This window comes from Schistocerca cancellata, chromosome 8 (genome assembly GCF_023864275.1).
Source record: "Schistocerca cancellata isolate TAMUIC-IGC-003103 chromosome 8, iqSchCanc2.1, whole genome shotgun sequence".
NCBI classification, from domain to species: Eukaryota; Metazoa; Arthropoda; class Insecta; order Orthoptera; family Acrididae; genus Schistocerca; species Schistocerca cancellata.
Genome location: NC_064633.1, coordinates 461,821,294 through 461,842,156, shown reverse-complemented (window position 1 = coordinate 461,842,156; position 20,863 = coordinate 461,821,294). Strand labels below are relative to the sequence as shown.

The 20,863-nt window shown below is 44.2% G+C and overlaps 1 protein-coding gene across 2 annotated transcripts in view; it reads right to left on the bottom strand.

Moving 5' to 3' along the window:
- The window catches only part of LOC126094946 (gamma-tubulin complex component 2-like), a 202,248-nt gene that overhangs the window by 79,155 nt on the left and 102,230 nt on the right, over positions 1 to 20,863 (bottom strand). For both annotated transcript variants that reach the window (XM_049909597.1, XM_049909598.1), the window contains exon 7: positions 1,161 to 1,337. In XM_049909597.1, coding sequence (XP_049765554.1) covers positions 1,161 to 1,337 — 177 coding nt within the window. The remainder of the gene's footprint in view (positions 1 to 1,160; positions 1,338 to 20,863) is intronic.

Here is a 20,863-nt window from a genome sequence, read left to right as displayed (position 1 = left end):
CACACACACACACACACACACACACACACACACACACACACACACACACAAAAGCAGTCATACATCACACACCCACGACCACCAACTCCAGCAGCTCAGTCCAGAATACAGTCAGAAGAACTTTTCAACACCTCACACCTTATACACTGTTGCATTATTGAATTCTCTGATAGCACTGTGTTGGAAAACAGAACACTTCACGCATGTGAAATGACAGAACTGGTTAGGTGCCATCTATCATCCATTTGCACATAAATGTTACTATGAGATCAAAGTTCCTCACTAAGACATATTTGCATAAAACATTCTCTGTTTTCTTGCTTTGTTAAATCTGGGTAAAATCTTGAGCTTTTGACAAAATCCTCCATCATCTTGGTCAGTAACCACTGACCTTTATGGCTGCCATTGTGGAGACCATTTATAGACACAGAAGATTTATGATTCATCAGTAAATATTGTCATTAAGTCATGCAACACCAGTGCACATATGAAACAATTTTTGGCAGCTCTACATTACAGATGTTTCCAATGGACCAACTACCTGACACTACCTGCTATTCTGCTGACAGCTATTTTAGAAGTTTCATGGGACTGAGCCCAGATCTCAGGAGTGATGATTATTCTGTGTAGCTCCTGGTGCTTCTTTTTCCTCATTTCATGACTGGTTTGTTAAACAGGTTTCATACTATGTCTAATCTGGAACAACTGTTAATCCATGTGGTACTCAGGTAACAGCAGTCTTGTGCATATCCATGTCCTTACATACAATTGACAGGACTGTTGCATGGTCAATCCTGGTTTACAAATGTGATTCGATCCACAACTACAGCCTGTTCTATTCCACATATAAGAATCTGTTGCTTCAAGCTTCTTTGTCGGTCCAGTCAACGGACATCATAGGTGAGGAAGGGGGGCGGGGGATGCTGTTCATGCCCAGAAAATTTGGTAATACTAACTACTCACATTAATCGAAATGTACTGCAATAGCAGCATGAATAATTTCATTAATCTTTTAGTAACTGAGAGAACGGATAATATGAAATGTGGCGAGAGAGTAAGCTAATGCAACAGATGAGTACATTAAGACAGATCTGTTTAGGTTTAAAATAGAGCAAAATGGAGAATATGAGAGTAATTACTCCAATGAATCACACACTTACCTCCCGGTATGGATCAGAGATGACGCCTTTGTAGATCCACTTTTCCAGTATCTCAATGTAGGGTCCACACGCAGACTGTGTTAAATGCAAACACATCTCTTGTCTCCGAATGTCACCATTAAAACTAGATGTCAGCTCATGCAATAGGGTTAAAACTTTTCCTCCTTTGGCATCTGACTGAAATATCAATCCACAAATTCGTAATGTCAAATCAAAGAAATCTTTAAAGTAGAATTGCAAGTAAATGTCAAATAATGGTATGACTCATAACTATAAAACATAATGAGGATAAAATGATCAAGAGAAAGTGTTGAAGACTAGCAATAATTGACAACATACTTCATTCATCCATCCATCCATCCATCCATCCATCCATCCATCCATCCATCCATTCAGTTCGGCTGATGCCACCAAGCACATCATTCAGGAACAAAGAACTGGTAAACTCATACCTTAATAAAAGAGGAATAACTCTTAGACACTCCATATTATATACACTTACACCAGCTGAATGTAACCTAATAAATTAAGAGAAAAGCTCTTTCTTTTAAAAGTAGCTGTTTATTTCTTACTAATAGCTTAACCTCTAACAGCTTAATATTTACATGAACCCACTAGTATCATTAAAGATAATACTCACTAACATCTGCAAATAAATGAAATCTGTACATGATACAGTGCTACTTGCCACGAAAATTTACATTTAATCAACTCTGCTACTTGTCATGCAGCTAACAGGATTTTTCAAACCTTTAATCTAGGTAATCAGATAATTTAAAAACAAAGATGATGTAACTTACCAAACAAAAGCGCTGGCAGGTCGATAGACACACAAACAAACACAAACATACACACAAAATTCTAGCTTTCGCAACCAACGGCTGCTTCGTCAGGAAAGAGGGAAGGAGAGGCAAAGACGAAAGGATGTGGGTTTTAAGGGAGAGGGTAAGGAGTCATTCCAATCCCGGGAGCGGAAAGACTTACCTTAGGGGGAAAAAAGGACGGGTATACACTCGCACATACACACATGTCCGTCCACACATGTCCGTCCACACATGTCCGTCCACACATGTCCGTCCACACATGTCCGTCCACACATGTCCGTCCACACATGTCCGTCCACACATGTCCGTCCACACATGTCCGTCCACACATGTCCGTCCACACATGTCCGTCCACACATGTCCGTCCACACATGTCCGTCCACACATGTCCGTCCACACATGTCCGTCCACACATGTCCATCCACACATATCCATCCACACATATACAGACACAAGCAGACATATTAAAAGGCCTTTTAATATGTCTGCTTGTGTCTGTATATGTGTGGATGGATATGTGTGTGTGCGCGAGTGTATACCCATCCTTTTTTCCCCCTAAGGTAAGTCTTTCCGCTCCCGAGATTGGAATGACTCCTTACCCTCTCCCTTAAAACCCACATCCTTTCGTCTTTGCCTCTCCTTCCCTCTTTCCTGACGAAGCAGCCGTTGGTTGCGAAAGCTAGAATTTTGTGTGTATGTTTGCGTTTGTTTGTGTGTCTATCGACCTGCCAGCGCTTTTGTTTGGTAAGTCTCATCATCTTTGTTTTTAAGATACATTTTTCCTACGTGGAATGTTTCCCTCTATTATAATCAGATAATTTGTAAGAGAAGAGTTTTTAATGTTGTTCTGAAATTGTAAGTATTACAAATTTCTTGTTTTATGTTTGATGGCCTTGTTGAATATTTATGCAGTAGGGTACATAACTCCACTCTGAACCCTAAACAAAGATGCCACATCTACATTAATTTTTTGTCTTTTAGCATGATTGTGTAAATCACAGATCAGTCTCAAAGAGGCATCTGCAAAATGTGCACAATATTCTTATTGCTCATTCCTGCTGAATAACTGCTCTACTTACTTTAAGTACACTGACCCAGAAGTTTAATTCCTTAACACAATATGCACAAAAGCCAACATCTACCTTATGTAACAAAATGGAACACCTACAGCCATTGTTATGTTGTTATTTATTGTGTGGCTACCAGTTTCGGTGCTTCAGTGCACCATCTTCAGGCCCTAACTGATGAGGGGGTTAACTCTAATCGTATACATGATTCATCAGTGGCAAGCATCTATGAACTGGTTCTTGTAGACTAGCTGTAAAGATGATGATGATGTTTCTCCAACAATCAACTGACTGGGCACAACATATTTGTGACAGGTAGTCTATGAAACAGTTCACAGATCTTGGCCAATGACAAATCGCATATATGATAGGAGTTAAACCCCCTCAGTGTCAGTCAAGGCCTGAAGATGGTGCACTGAAGCACAGAAACTGGTAGCCATATAATAAATATCATCATAAGAATGACTGTAGGTGTTCCATTTTATTACACAAGTGAATGGCCGGAATGCCTCACACCTCCAATCAAAAGAGTAGACATAAAAGAACACTTACCTTTGTCTTTAAGTCAACACTATGAGGTACACTTATTTTTTATTTTTCTCATGTCTTTAATTTAATAATTATAATAATCTGGGCAAGTTTTCTTTATTTAACTTATACATGTTTTGTTCCTTACTTTTTTTCTTATTTTATTTTGTGCTAGATGAGGTGTTTAACAGTAATAATTGCTGGTTGATCACCAAATACAAACTACTTTTTATTAGACTGTTTACATTTTATTGCTTAACCCATTTCATGTCGGAATAGATCAAATGATGGAAACTCCAGGTTGGAATATCAAAAATATTACGAAAAGGATAGGTTGCTACTCCTTTTATAGATGACCCACTGAGTTGCAGACATGCACAACAAAGAGAATGTTACACTTTATATCTTTCAGACAAACACACACACACACACACACACACACACACACACACACACACACACACACACACACACACACGAGCACACCCTTGCTACCGCCAGCAGTTCTGACCCCAATGTGACTGCCACGTGATAAGCAATTTGGAGTGGAGCAAGTAAGAGAAAGGGATAGCAGGGTGTGGGTGGGGGTGAGAAGATATCTGTCCGGTGAGACATACAGGGACTAGATGGTGGACTGATGAGACTGCCAGATGCAGTGTCAGGAGGTGGGGTGTGGGAGAAAAGAATAGGGAGTAGAAATTGAGAGAAACAGGGAAGGGGAAAGGATGGGCAGTGTCAGTGGCAGAGGATTACACACAATGAGGGTGAGGGTCCATGAAAAGGGAGGAGGTGATAGGACAGAGGGGGTGGAAACTGTTGGGTGGTGGATGTGGGGACAGTAGCTTACCACAGACTAAGGCCAGGATTCTTTCAGGAGGAGAGTATTTGTTGTAAGGTTCATTCCCATCTACACAGTTCAGAAAAGTCGAGGGTGGAGGGGAAGATTCAGATGGCCCAGGTTGTGAAGCACTCAAATTAAGTATGCCAACACCTCCTCCCTTTTCACAACCTCTCACCCTCATTGTGAGCCACCATTTGCCAATGAACCTCGTTGTCCTTTCCCTTACCCCACTCATCTCTTTTTCCACTCTGTTTTTTTTCCCCCCATGCACCACTTCCCAATGCTGCACCTGGGAGTCTCATCAGGCCACCATCTAGTACAGGCATGCCTCATTACACAGTGCTCTTCTCTCCCCTTCCCTGCCCCACTCCAGATTACTGTTCACATGGCAGTCACATTCCGGTCAGAGCTCCCAATAGTAGCGGTCATGTGCACATGAGGTGTGCTTGCGTGTGTGTGTGTGTGTGTGTGTGTGTGTGTGTGTGTGTGTGTGTGTGTGTGTCCTTTGCTGATGAAGGCTTTTTCCTATTATTGTTCATATTTATTCAGACTGGTTTTAATTTTGTTGCCTTTCTTTATTTTAATTGGTAACTATAGTATGTTTTCTTTTATAAATTATCAACTTTATTGCTGGTTTGTTGTTATTCCTTTAACTTTTTGTTTCACTTCATAGTTATCTAAGACAAACTGCATTTCTTTCGATTTTGCAGAAGGAGAATATGAATTAGTTTCAGAGTTTAATATCTAGTATAGAGCAGGTTTTTTCCTGAATATACCAGAGTTATTTTTATAAGTGTACTTATGGTTTTGATTTTTTTAAGAGTGAGCAACACTGTCAGGAAAAATTATTTAAATTTACAAGGCCACTCTGCAATTTATGCTTAAGTGCCTGGCAGAAGGTTCATCAAACAACTTACATTCTATTTCTCTACCATTCCACTCTCAAAAACTGTGTGACAAAAACGAACAAATAAGGCTTTACGTGCAAACTCTGATTTCTCTTATTTTATTGCAATGACCATTTCTCCCTATGTAGTTGCCTGTCAACAAAATATTTTTGCATTCAGTGGAGAAAGTTGGAGGTTGATATTTTTTGGAAAGATCTTGACCTAACTATAAACGCCTTTGTTTCATTGATTGCTAAACCCACTGACATATCACACCTGTGATATTCTCTTCCTTATTTCATGATAGTACAAAACATGATGCCCTTCTTTGAACTTTTTAGATGTCCCGCATCAGTCCTATATGCTAAGGATCCCATATGGCGTAACAATACTCTAGCAGAAGACAGACAAGTGTAGTGTAGGCAGTCTCTTTAGTGGAACTGTTGCACCTTCTAAGTGTTCTGACAATAAAACACAATTGTTGGTTTGCTTTTGCCACAACATTATCTACACGATTACTCCAATTTAAGCTGTTCATAACTTATCACTACATACTTAGTTGAACTGACAGCCTTTAGATTTGAGCGATTTGTAGTGTATCCAAAACATAATGGATTTAACAATTCATATGGACATGACCTCACACTTTTCATTATTTAGAGCCAATTGTTTTTCATTATACAAATATCTTGTCTATATCAATCAACAGGTGGTTTTGATCTTCTGGCGACTTAACTAGATGGTAAATGACAGCATCACATGCAAACAATCTAAGAGGGCTACTCAGACTGTCTCCTAACTACACTGTCTATATAGATTAGGAACAGCAAAAGGCCTATAACATGTCCTTGGGGAACACCAAATATCACTTCCATTTTACTCCATGACTTTCTATCACTCCATCAATTATTCCGAAACGTGACCTTCCTGACAGGAAATCACGAATCCAGTTGCACAACTGAGACAATGCTTCACAGGCACACAATTTGTTTAGAAGCTGATTGTGAGGAATGCTATCAGAAGCCTTCTGGAAATCCAGACGTATGTTATCAATCTGAGATCTCCCCCTCAATAGCACTCATCAGCTGCGTTATCCAAGAACGATATTCTCTGAATCCAAGCTGACTGTGTGCCAATAGATAGTTTTCTTTGATGTAACTCATAACGCTCGAACACAGTGTATGTTATAAAAGCCTGCTGCACACTAACATCAGTGATATGAGTCTATAATTCCACAGATTACTCATGTTTCCTTTCATGACTATTGGTGTGACCGGTGAAACTTTTCAGTCTTTAGATAAAGACTTTCATCAAGGAAGTAGATGTCTATTATTGCTAGGTACAGAATTATTAAATTAGCATACTCTGCACGGAATAAAATTGGTTTTTTCAGACTAAGTTAGGAATGTACCGCGAGGCACAAGGTTAAAACAGCAACTAAAAGGGACAATACTATAAAAGACAGACAAGCATAGAATTAAAAAAAAAGGATAATCAAATGTCCTTAGACAGGTTTGTCAAGTTGATAAAACTAAGAACGCGAGCAGCTGCTCCTGGGTCATCTGCTAAAAATGGCATCCAGAGTACATGGCAGGCCAAGATCAAGACGCAGTGTATTAAAATCCAGACAGGACGTTAAAATGTGGCGGACCGTCAGCAATTTCCCACACGGGCAGAACGGCGCCGGTGCAGCCGTCAGTAGATGGCGATGGCTGAACTGGCAGTGTCCAATTCGTAACCGGGCCAAAACGACCTCCTCCCGCCGAGAAGGGCGTGAGGAGGACGTCCAAGCCGCGGGAAGAGGTTTCAAGGCCTGAAGCTTGTTGGCCGTAAGTGCAGCCCAATCGGCATGCCACAGCAATAAAATGCGCCGACAAATGACCCTGCTACAATCTGATGATGGGACACAACAAGAAGCTGTCCAAGGCTGGAGGAGCACAGCCTTGGCCGCGGCATCTGCAGCTTCGTTTCCAGGGATACCGACATGGCCAGGAACGCGCATAAAGCTAACCGGAGAACTGTCATCCACCAGCTGCTGAAGAGAGCGTTGGATCCGGTGCACAAAAGGGTGAAACGGATACGGATCACTGAGGATCTGGATGGCACTCAGAGAATCAGAGCAGATGACATAAGCAGAATGTCGGTGGCGGCAGATGTAAAGAACAGCCTGGTAGAGGGCAAAGAGCTCAGCTGTGAAGACTGAACAATGGCCATGGAGCCGGTATTTGAAACTTTTTGCCCTGACAATAAAAGAACACCCGACCCCGTCACTGGTCTTAGAACCATCTGTATAAATGAAGGTCATATTAATGAACTTCGAACGAAGTTCGACAAAACGGGAGTGGTACACCGAACCGGAAGTAACCTCCTTTGGGAGCGAGCTGAGGTCAAGGTGAACGCGAACCTGAGCCTGGAGCCAAGGTGGCGTGTGGCTCTCGCCCACTCTAAAGGTTGCAGGGGGTGAAAAATCAAGGTGTTGAAGGAGGCGACGAAAGCAAACTCCAGGGGGTAGCAGGGCAGAGACATACAACCCGTATTGACGGTCGAGAGAGTCGTCAAAAAAGGAACGATACGACGGGTGGTCAGGTATTGACAGTAGCCGACAGGCATACCGACAAAGCAGTATATCGCGCCGGTAGGTGAGTGGCAATTCACCGGATTCAGCATGAAGACTCTCGACGGGACTAGTATAAAATGCTCTGATCGCAAGACGTAAACCCCGATGTTGTATGGAGTTGAGGCGGCGTAAGATGGACGGCCATGCAGAGGAGTATACGAAGCTCCCATAATCCAGCTTGGAGCGGACAATCGACCGATATAGGCGAAGTAGGACGGTTCGATCCGCTCCCCACGACATACCACTGAGAACACGGAGGACATTTAGAGAACGGGTACAACGGACAGCCAAATATGACACATGTGGAGACCAGCTAAGTTTCCCGTCAAATGTAAGACCTAAAAATTCTGTTGTCTCCACGAATGGGAGAGCAACGGGACCGAGTCGTAAGGACGGAGGGAGAAACTCTTTGTAGTGCCAGAAGTTAATACAGACCGTCTTCTCGGCAGAAAAACGGAAGCCATTGGTGACACTCCAGGAGTAAAGACGGTCAAGAGAACGCTGAAGACAGCGCTCCAGGAAAAATGTACGCTGCGCGCTGCAATAGATGGTAAAATCATCCACGAAAAGGGAGCCTGATACATCAGCTGGGAGGCAATCCATTACTGGATTGATCGCTATGGCGAAGAGAGCGACGCTCAAAACTGAGCCCTGTGGCACACCATTCTCCTGGCGGAAGGTGTCTGACAGGACAGAATCCACACGTACCCTGAACTGTCGATCCATTAAAAAGGAACGAATAAAAAGAGGGAGGTGACCGCAAAGGCCCCATGTATGCATGGTGCGGAGAATGCCCGTCCTCCAACAGGTGTCGTAAGCCTTCTCCAAATCGAAGAACACAGCCGCGGTCGGGCGCTTCCGCAAGAAGTTATTCATAATGAAGGTCGACAAGGTAACCAAATGGTCAACAGCATACTAAAATTGGTATACAATCTGCATCAGAAGATTGGCATTTATTAAGTGATCTGAGTTATTCGCTACATCAAGGATATCTATGTCTAAGTTTCTCATGTTGGTAGCAGTTCTTGATGCAAATTCTGGAATATTTACTTCATCTCCTCTGGTGGAAGAATTTTGAAAACCATGTTTAGTAATTCTGCTTTAATGGCACTGCCATTGGTAACATCGACATCGGTATCACATATTGAAGGTATTGATTATGTCTTGCTGTTGGTGTATTATATGTACAACCAGACTCACTCTGGATTTTCTGCCAGATTTTGAGTGTTTTTCATTGCAAAAACTATCCTGGATCCATCATGATGCTCCCTATTAGCTCAGGATTATTTGTTGTTAAGAGGTCTAATATGTTTTTGCAATCACTTACACTTCAATTGGGCTCCTGAACTAATTGCTCATTTTCAGAGAAAGCATTCAGTACAATTTCTGCCAAGATATAGAGGGTGGATTGAAGTCACCATCAACTGCGATTGTATGCATGTGGTACCTACCTGTGGTGATACTCAAATTTTCTTTGAACCTTTCAGCAACTGTATCACCTGAGTCAGGGGTAGCTAAAAGGAATCAATTATTAATTTATTCCAGTTGTCAGCTATAAATTGTATCCATAATAGCTCATAGAAAATATCTATTCCAATTTTTCTACAAGATTACTACTATCAAAAAAACGCCACCACCAATCATACTTATCTAACCTTTCTAAACACTGTTATGTCCTTTGCAAAAATTTCAGACAAAGTGATCTCCAGTTTTAGTCAGCTTTCAGTACCTATAATGATTTGAGCTTCAGCACTTTCTATTAGTGCTATGAGTTCTGTTTCTTCCCCAACACAGCCATGACAACTTTGTACTGTAATATCTGTGTTTCCTAGGTCTACACTCATGCTGTGTCTGATCTGCTTCCTTTTACACTGAATCCCTTTTTCTTCTTTCCCAAGTACCACTAACCTAAAAAACTACCCAGACCATTCTACACAGTCCCAGCCATCTCCTTTGCGTAATGGACACCTGACCTATTCAGCATAATCCAACACACCACCACCCTATGGCGTAATTCAAGGAATCTGCGGCCTACACTGTTGCAGAGCTTTCCGAGCCTCTGATTCAGACACTTCACTCACCTCTGTACCAGAGGTACACTAGTCCTGCCAATGGCACTAAGGATGGTAAAATCTGCCTTCATATTGCAACACTGGCAATCTTTACCACTTCAGATAGCCACCGGAGGTCATTAGTACTGATATGAACCACCATCTGCAATTAGCTGCACCCTGTGCTCTCCACAGCATCTAGAAGTATCTGTTCCACACCTGGGGTGACTCTACCAGGTATGCACACTGAGTGCACATTGAACTTCTTCCCCGTCCTTGGTAGCAATATGCCTAAGTGGTTCAGTTATGTACCCTACACTGGAGTTCTCAACTACCAGTAATCCAAACCTCTATGGGTGCCCAGATCTTGCAGGTTGAAAGGCTTTCACTGAAGCAGGACAAGCAATTGCTTCTGACTTAGTATCTTTATCAGCCACAGATAGTGCCTGAACCTGTTTTAATAGATGAACTGTGGAGGCCTTACAATCGTCCCCCTCAGAAAGCCTCTTGCTGCCTTTCAAATCCTTGCAACAACCTGTCGCTCAGCCCTGGGTGAAGGGTCAACCTCAGTGTTGGCAGTATCCTGGGCAGCCACAGTAGTGGACCAATTGGGAGACATGTCACATGCTGGATGTCCCTCCATCAGCATGTCCAGCCCCTCCCACAATGATGCCCACTGGCAACAGCCCCAATCTGCACAGCCAAAGTCAGCACTGCCTGGAACTGTAAGCAAAGGGTCACCTACTTATGCAGCTATTCGAAGTACCAATCCATACTAAAGACAGTGGAACTCTCCATGACGCTATTTTGAAATGCGAAACTGACCACTACGCACACGTACACACAAGAAATTTACAACTTAAGCTACTAAGAACGCCTATCTAAAAAAATCACAGTAAATTAAAGTAAAAATAATAGAAATTACAGGTTGGAGTTGCCAGTGGTAATTGTGTGTGTGTGTGTGTGTGTGTGTGTGTGTGTGTGTGTGTGTGTTTTCTTCGCTGGAGAAGGCTTAGGCCCAAAACTATATGTTTAACAATCTTTTTGTTGTGCCTGTGTGCAACTCAATGGGTCATCTTTACGGTAACAATCTATTGTTGTTGTTGATGATGATGATGATGATGATGGCGGTCTTTTTGTTGTCCCTATCTGTGATTCAGCATCTCTGCTATATGGTCAATAGCAACTATCCTTTTAATAATATTGTTATATTCCATCCTGGATTTTCCACTGTTCAGTTTTATTGATTTTTTATTTAGTGACTTTTTTGAAAATTAGAAAGCTAAAAGAGTATTTAAACTTGTAGTGTAATGTTTTCAAATGAAATGCTTTTCCTTATCTAATTAACTATATTTAAAAGGAAACTTGTTACTCACCATGTAGCATAGATGCCGAGTCGCAGATAGGAACAACAAAAAGACTGTCACAAATAAAGTTTTCGGCCCCTAAGGCCTTCGTCAAAAACAGATGACAGAAAAAAAAAAAAACACACACACACACACACACACACACACACACACACACAACTGCTGTCTCGGGCAACTGTAGCCACACTGTGAGCAGCGGCACTAGTGTATGATGGGGGTGCAAACTAGGTGGGGGTAAGGAAGAGGCTGGAGTGGGGAGGGGATGGCAGAAAGTGCAGTCCTGCTGGGAAGCACACAGGGACAAGGCGGAGAGGGTAGGGCAGCTATGTACAGTCGGGAGGTTAGACAGAAGGCTGGGGAGAGAGGGTAGTACAAAAGCGAGAGAAATAAAAAGACTGAGTGTGATGGTGGAATAAGTTCTGTATAATGCTGGAATGGGAACAGGGACGCAGGATGGGTGAGGCCAGGAGGGTTATAGGAACATAGGATGTATTGCAGGGAAAGTTCCCACCGGTGCAATTCAGAAAAGCTGGTGTTGGTGTGAAGGATCTATATGGCACAGGCTGTGAAGCAGTCATTGAAATACAGGATGTCATGTTTGGCAGCGTGCTCAGCAACCAGGTGATCCACTTATTTCTTGGCCACAGTTTTTCGGTGGCTATTCAAGTGGATCGACAGCTTGTTGGTTGACATGCCCACACACAGTCCCTGGCCAAATTATTAGATGCACTGCACATTTTTAGTGTTATTTGTAATAATTACATGTTGAGTACTACATTTAATGTGATTGATCGGAAAATTTATGACAGTTATTCAGGGCACTTATTAGATTGTTGAAGTTTGTATCTATTGTTGGTACATGACATTGGATTGTTGATTTACTGTAGGTATCAATGTACAGAGTACAGCGTACGGGAAAGGACCTGTTCAGTGGCGTTAGCTGGTTGGTTTAAAGACGGGAAAAGGGACCAAACTAGTAGGTCATTGGTCCTTGTTCCTAATAAAACAATACTACAAGTGTGAGAACAAAATGGATGAAACATATAACTGAAAACAGAAAGAAAGGAAAAAACCACAAGAAGGAAGGGAAGGCAACGAACACTAAAAGGAACAAAAGAGGACAAGAAAACAACACACAGACACTAGAAACAGAAGAGAGTAAAACATGAAAACAGATTACAGTGGCTGACCAACTACGAGAATAAAAAGGGAAAACCAGCCACTTTGCAACACATTAAAACCTCCACCCTAAAAGCACTATGGTGGAGGACACAGAGGGACAAAGGACATGCGCTAAAACCTACACAGAAGTATAAAAACCACTCTCACGGATAAAACGTAAAACTAAAGCTGCTGTGGAGGCATTGTAACCCAACACCGAAGGCAGGGTGCTGGGAAAGTTAAAAGTCTGCTGCAGAGGGGCTAAAAGTGGGCAGTCCAGCAAGAGGTGGACGACTGTCAATTGGGAGCCACAGCGACACTGAGGTTGGTCCTCGCGACGGAGTAGGTAACCATACGATAGCTACGTATGGCCAATGTGGAGCCGGCAGAGGACAATTGATTCCCTGCAAGAGGCCTGTGTTGTGCACATAGTTCTGCGTAGTCAGCACGTACACAACTTTCCCACTAGAGCACGCCCCGCTAAGCACAACAGCGCAGGCGAAGCACTCGTCCGTCTCCGCACTACGAGATGGCGCTGTCATAGAGACGGACCAAATTCTGCTTCCGCTGATCCGCGTATTAATATGTAATGCAGCCAATGAGATTGCTGCTAACGTAGAACCTTTTCTCCTTGTGGATCACACTCTCGCAGTGATACATGAACGTGCGAGGTATTATAATGAGTGTACAGACCTCCGATTAGTCAGTCTGCATTAGTCTGTATCAGTCTGCATTAGTCTGTACCAGTCTGCATTAGTCTGTACCAGTCTGCATTAGTCTGTACCAGTCTGCATTAGTCTGTACCAGTCTGTACAAGTTCTACATTTGTCTGTACCAGTCTATAGTCAAGTTTCAGTTTGCGCCCAATAAGATTACCGTATTCCTGTACATAGCCATGAAGATAAATGTATAGACACTTTGTCAAGTATCAGAGATATATGTGAGAATAAGATTAACGTAACAATACCAAAGGAACTTTAGACTGTCAATTGTAAATAGCATCCAGAACCAAGTTAAGTAAATTTTATGCTTGTTATTATTTTAATAAATGTGTGTGAAAATTAATCAAGTTCTGTTTAAAGTTGGTCACCATCAATCTGCTACTCTAAGCGTGCAAGTGGCATTTCTATCGTCTGACCTAATGGCAGAAGATAAACATGCTACGATAAGACCACGAGACATATTGCTGACACTCGCCTACTTTGTTAGAGCGACAAGTCAAATAATCTGATGGTGTGTGTACTGAAGGTCTTACAGTACACACACCACAGCCTACATGGACGACTTCCACACTTTCATAGTCTCCTTAATGACACGCAGTTTGTTATGCATGCTGTTATGCCATTCCGTCTCCCAAAGCCAGAAAACCCTGCGGTGTAAGACAGAATGCAAGTCAGCTTCGGAGATGTCTATCTCCAGAAGCGGTTTCCACGTAGCCTGTCTGGCCAGCCTGTCGGCAAGTTCATTGCCAGGGATTCCAACATGTCCTGGGGTCCACACAAACACCACGGAGTGGTGGGACTGTTCCAGGGCATAGACGGACTCCTGAATGGACGCTACCAGAGGGTGGCGAGGGTAACACTGGTTGATAGCTTGTATACTCGATGAGTCAGGAAAAATGACTCGCCAGGACATGAGCGGATGTACTCAAGAGCACGAGATATGACCGCCAGATCTGCAGTGAAAACACTGCTGCCAACTGGCAAGGAGTGCTGCTCAATATGTCCTCCACGAACATATGCGAAGCCTACGTGACCATCAGCCATTGAGCCATCAGTGTAAACCACTTCAGAGCGCCAGAACACGTCAAGAATTGAGAGGAAGTGACAGCGGAGAGCGGCAGGGTTAACAGAGTCCTTAGGGTCATGCAAAAGGTCCAGTCGAAGCTGCAGCCAAGGCGTACACCTTGGAGGTGTATGTGAACAGACCGCAAGTAGAGGTGGTAAAGGGAAAGATTCCAGTTCGGGGAGAAGGGACCGCATGCGAAACGCAATCATGAGCCCCGATCTGGGCTGCCGATGCGTGAGATGGACAGCCGCGGGTGGGAAAAGGACACTGTTATTTGGATGCTCAGGGGAACTATGAATGTGTGCTGCGTAACTGGCGAGCAGTTGCGCACGTCTGATCTGTAGTGGAGGGACATCAGCCTCCACCAGTACGCTGGTCACCTGACTCGTCTTAAAAGCTCCTGTTGCTACTCGAACCCCACAGTGGTGCACAGGGTCGAGTAAATACAATGCTGAAGGTGCTGCCGAACCATAAAACACACTCCCATTGTCAATTCGGGATTGGACAAGGGCTCTGTAGAGCAGCAGTAGCGTGCAGCGATCTGCACCAAAATTAGTGTTTCTCAGGCAATGGAGGGCACTGAGGTGCTGCCAGCACTTCTGCTTAAGCTGTCAATGATGAGGGAGCCAAGTCAATTGAATGTCGAAAACCAGTCCTAGGAATTTATATGTCTCCACTACAGTGAGTGGATCATCATTAAGGTAAAGTGCGGGTTCCGGATGAATGGTGTGATGCCGACAGAAGTGCATGACACACGACTCTGCGTCTGAAAACTGGAAGCCGTGGGATAGAGCCCATGACTGTGCCTTGTGGATGGCTCCCTGGAGGCACCGCTCAGCAACAACAGTACTGGAGCAGCAGTACAAAATGCAGAAGTCGTCTGCATACAGAGAAGGTGAGACGGAGGGTCCGACAGCTGCTGCTAGACCATTAATGGCCACTAAAAATAGAGAGATACTCAATACAGAGCCCTGCAGTACTCCATTCTCCTGGATATGGATGGAACTATGGGAGTCACCAACTTGGACATGGAAAGTACGGAGCGACGGGAAGTTTTGGATAAAAATTGGGAGTGGTTCCCGGAGAACCCACTCATACAATGCGGCAAGGATATGATGTCGCCAAGTTGTGTCGTTTGCTTTACGTAAGCCAAAAAAGACAGCAATCAGGTGTTGCCATCTGGAAAAGGCTGTTCAGATGGCAGACTTGATGGACACAAGATTATCAGTGGTACAGCAACCCTGGCGGAAGCCGCCCTGACAGAGTCAGCAAGCCACGTGACTCCAGGACCCAACCCAACCGCCAACATACCATACGTTCCAGCAGCTTACAAATAACGTTGTTGAGGCTGATGGGCCGATAGCTAGCCAAATCAAGCGGGTTTTTACCGGGTTTGAGCACTGGAATGATGGTGCCCTCCCACAATTGTAAAGGAAAGACACCATCGCACCAGATCCAATTAAAGATGATGACAAGATGTCGCTTGTAGTCAGATGAGAGACGTTTAATCATCTGACTGTGGATCCGATCAGGCCCAGGAGCTGTGTCGGGGCAATGTGCAAGGGCAATGAAGAGCTCCCACTCTGTAAATGGGGCGTCATAGGATTCACTGCAGCATGTAGTGATTGAGAGGACGTTCCCTTCCAGCTGGTGTTTGAGAGTACAAGAGACTGAGTGGAGGGGGGGGAGTTGTTCTCCAACGCAAAGGCTCGAGCAAAGTGCTCGGCAATCGCATTTGTGGCGGTACATAACTCGTCATTTATGGTAACACTGGGGACTGCTGTTGGGGCCTGGTACCCAAAAAGACGTTTGATCTTTGCCCAGACTTGGGAAGGTGCCATGTGGAACCCAATGATGGAGACGTATCTCTCCCAACACTCCTCCCTCCATTGTTTGATAAGGTAGCGAATACTGGTATGGAGCCGTTTAAAAGCTATGAGGTGCTCCAGGGAAGGGTGCCGCTTATGCCGCTGTAGAGCTCACCGACGCTCCTTAACTGCTTCAGCGACTTCTGGTGACCACCAAGAGATTGCCTTACGCCTCAGGCACCCTAAAGAGAGACGGATCACGTTTTCTGCCACAAAAACAACTGTGCTAGTCACTTGCTCAATCATCACATCGATGTTACAGTGTGGGGGAGATTCAGCGGTGACAGCAGAGGTGAAAGTTCCCCAGTCCGCCTTGTTCAAAGCCCATCTGGACAGGCACCCATGTGCCTGATGCTGGGGCAGTGACAGGAAGATGGGGAAGTGGTCACTAGCAAACAGGTCATCATGTGCTCTCCAGTGGATAGATGAGAGAAGTCTTGAGATGCAAATTGATAAATTAATGACCGAGTAACTACCATGAGCCACACTGAAATGTGTGGCGGCCCCAGTATTTAAGAGGCAGAGGTCGAATTGTGACAGTAAAGTTTCGACACCTCTGCCTCGGCCAGTAAGCATGGTACCACCCCAGAAGTGGTTATGGGCATTAAAATCTCCCAGAAGTACGAAAGGCTTAGGGAGTTGATGAATCAGTGCAGCTAATACATTCAGGGGTACTGCACCACCTGGAGGAAGATATACATTGCAGACAGTTATTTCCTGTGTCGTCCTTATTCTGACAGCCACAGCTTCAAGAGGGGTTTGAAGGGGCACACGTTCACTACAGACCGAGTTTAGGACATAAACGCAAACTCCACCTGACACTCGATTACAGTCGCTATGGTTCCTGTAATATCCCTTATAGCTGCGGAGGGCATGGGTCCGCATAGCTGAGAAACAGGTTTCCTGGAGGGCAATGCAGATAGCAGGTGTAAAGCTTAACAGTTGCCGTAGCTCAGTCAGGTGGTGGAAAAAACTGCCGCAATTCCACTGGAGGATGACATATTGAGACTGGGAATGCATGGTACATTCAATGAGGCAGTTTATGCCTCAGCGTCACCTGCTACCACCAATTTATTGCCTGAGCAGTCTATATCAATTGTGTATGAGGGTCTGGAGGGATCTAGGACCTCAGCGGCCACCAAAATCTCCACCCCATCCTCAGCCGCAGAGCTTGTAGGTAGTGGTGGTGTGGGTGCCACCGCAATTTCCTTGGTCTTAGTGGTTTTCTTTGTGGATTTCTCTTGCTACTCCCTGGGTTTCCCTGGCTGGGAGGACTTCACTAATTCAGTCTCCGGGACTGAGGATGAGTGTGAAGCCCTACAACCAGCTGCTTTTGGGCTCTTCAGCCACTGGCTCGTGTCAACGTTTCCACTAGCAGAAACCTGGGAATGGAGTGACCTAAGGAACCCCTTCCTAGCGAGAGGAGCCGAAGAAGACTTACGCTTCTCCGGCTTAGAAGTGGGGACAGATGTCTCCGATGGTTGAGGGCGGGGAGGGGAGGGGGGGGGGGGTGAGTTGCTCCCAACGCAGATGGAGCAGGAGCAACAGGGAGGGAAGTGCCCCCACCATCAAGGGGACAGGTGTAGTCTTCCGGCTCTGAGAGGTGACCTGAGTTGGCGGAGCTGATGGTGTCAGAACTGTTGTAGCAGTGGCGTAAGACAATGTCATACACTCAGGATGCAGACGTTCAAATTTTCTCTTAGCCTCAATGTAGGTTAGTCTGTCCAGGGTCTTGCACTCCATGATTTTCCTTTCTTTCTGGAGAATCCTGCAGTCAGGTGAGCAAGGCGAATGGTGCTCTCCGCAGCTGACACAGATGTGAGACGGGGACCATGGAGTATTAGGATGTGAAGGGCATCCGCAATCTCGGCATATGACACTGGAAGTACAGCGGGAAGACATATGGCCCAACTAACAGCACTTAAAGCACCGCTTTGGGGGAGAGATATAGGGCTTTACATCACACCGGTAGACCATCACCTTGACCTTCTCGGACAATGTATCACACTCAAAGGCCAGAATGAAGGCACTGGTGGCAACCTGATTATCCTTCAAACCCCGGTGGACACGCTGGACGAAATGTACATCTTGCTGCTCTAAACTGGTGTGCAGCTCATCGTCAGACTGAAAAGGAAGATGTCTGCGAAATATGAAACCCTGAACCATATTTCAGCTCACATGGGATGTGATGGTTACAGAAACACCCCCCAGCTTGTCACAAGCAAGTAACTCCTATGACTGGGCAGGGGATGCTGTTTTGATCAAGACTGACCCAAATCTCATTTTGGACAAGCCATCCACCTCCCTGAACTCTTCCTCTAAATGCTCAACAAAAAACTGAGGCTTCATCATCATGAAAGATTCCCCATCAGCTCTCGAACATACAAGGTACCGGGGCGAATAAGATCCGCTGCCATCCTTAATCTGACGTTCCTCCCATGGTGTGGCCAGGGAGGGGAATGATTTGGGGTCATACTTCTGTGCACTGAATTGAGCTCATGGTCGCTTAGAGACTGCTGGTGTTTCACCACCAGCAAGACATGATGGACTACGCTTCATCGCGTGTCATCCGCCCTGATGCCACCCACTCCGACCAGGGGCCCTTCCCACGAGTGCCACCTACCAGCAGCAAAGGCCACCTGGTAGGATGGCCATTGCCAGGAGTCCCAATGCCCCTGGGGGATGGGCATCTACCCCTTGGCACGCATGGGGAGTTAACAGCACAGGCTTCAGCAGAGCGATCCCTGTACAGTCAGGGGACTACAACCAAGTGGGTACATGGCGGCCCCACCACAACGGACTGGCTTCCGTGCTGGATATCAGGTGCAAAGAAGTCCATGGTCATTGTCAACGCAGAAATCAACACTGCATAGTGCATGGTGGAAGATGCACCCAGGAAGGTGTTGTCGCCCAAGAGATGGAGAATGGGCAGGACTGCAATGTGACAATGAGAAAGTGGGCTAAAGATCTCAATGCGCAATCGACACGATACACCTTGTAAGGCACCCTTCCCCAATTGGATCGCTCTTCGAGGAAATTTTGAAGACTGTATGTCAAACCCTACAGGGAACCATCACTTAAAGGCCAAAACATGTGAAACTCCTTTTAGTCACCTCGTATGACAGGCACGAATACCTCGGGCCTATTCTAATCCCCGGACCCGCAGGGGGCTTCAGTGGTGTTCTCACATGTAACTGCTGTAATACTTTGTTCCCTTTGATTAATAATTTCATAATATCGACATCACAATTGATTGTTTAACAGCCAGATATTACTAATTGCGACCTTTAAAAATGGGTAAAAGAAGGGACATTTCACCACATAAAAAAGCTGAGGTCAAAGCCCTCATTAATATGAAAATGTATTCCAATCGGGAAATTTAATGAAGATTGAAAATGTCAGAAGTTAGCGTGAGGTGAATAAAGAAGAAAATTGATTCAGATGAAGAATTGAGCCCCAGAAGGAAGAATAAATGTGGAAGAAAACCAATTACCCTGTAAGGTCAGAAAGATTTCTCAAAGAATTTGCCTAGAAAACAGATTTGTAACAACGAAACAAATAAAATCTCAGCTGGAAGAGGCTAATGTGAACGCATCTGAACGCACTGTTCACACCAAGTTAAAGGATATCGATTTTAAGGCCTGTCAACCCGCTAGAAAACCAGAGTTAACAGCCACAATGAAAGTACAGCATCTGAAGTGGGCTAAACAGTGGTGTGATAAGTATGTGGAGTTCTGGAAATCACTAATTTAACTTTAAAATTATTATTTACAATATGATATAACCTATGTACATTTATTCAAAGTATATTAATTATTTTTCTTGATTTTTTACAGTTATGCTTCAGCGATGAAAGCATTTTTGAAATATTAACTAACAAATCTCAGTATGTACGCCATCAAACAGGAGAAAAATTTCATTCCGACTGTAAAACATGCAAATAAGGTGATGATTTGTCCATCATCTATGGCAAGGGTACGGGATGTCTGTACGTTGTTAAAAGCATAAAGAAGCAAGACCAGCACAAGGAAATCCTGCAAAAACAGTTAATACCATAGCTCATAGAATGGTTCCTGAATGGAGACCCTTTTATTTTTATGCAGGCTGGAGCCCCTTGTCACACAGCCAAGTCAGTTAAATCCTTTCTGAAGGAACAAAATATCCCTCTGTTAGACAGGCCAGTTAATAGTCCAGACATGAACCCCATAGAAAATGTATGGGAACTAATGAGGAGAGATGTGGCAAAAGATGTCATCACAACAAAAACACAGCTCTTAGAGAAGATCATCCACGTGTGGTATCATCATCCACAAATGCAAGACACAGTACAGTCCTGCATCGACAGTGTACCACGTCGTATTAAGACTCTCATAGCTGCAAAAGGTGGCTCAACAAGATACTAAAACTAATGTTTCCACTCACAATATTTCAATTTTTGTTGTAATTACTGAAATAAAATATTTTCAACAAATACTACATTTTATGCATTTGTTATATCACCTAAGCTATGAAGTAGACAACATTTTATCACAATGTATATATTTAAAAAAAAAAAAATCGTTAGACATAAATCAATATGTGCTTTAAAACTGTTATGTGTCTAATAAATTGGCCAGGGACTATATAATGTAGCACAGTGGTTGCAGCTTAGCTTGTAGATCAAATGACTGGTTTCACAGGTAGCCCTGCCTTGGATGGTATAGG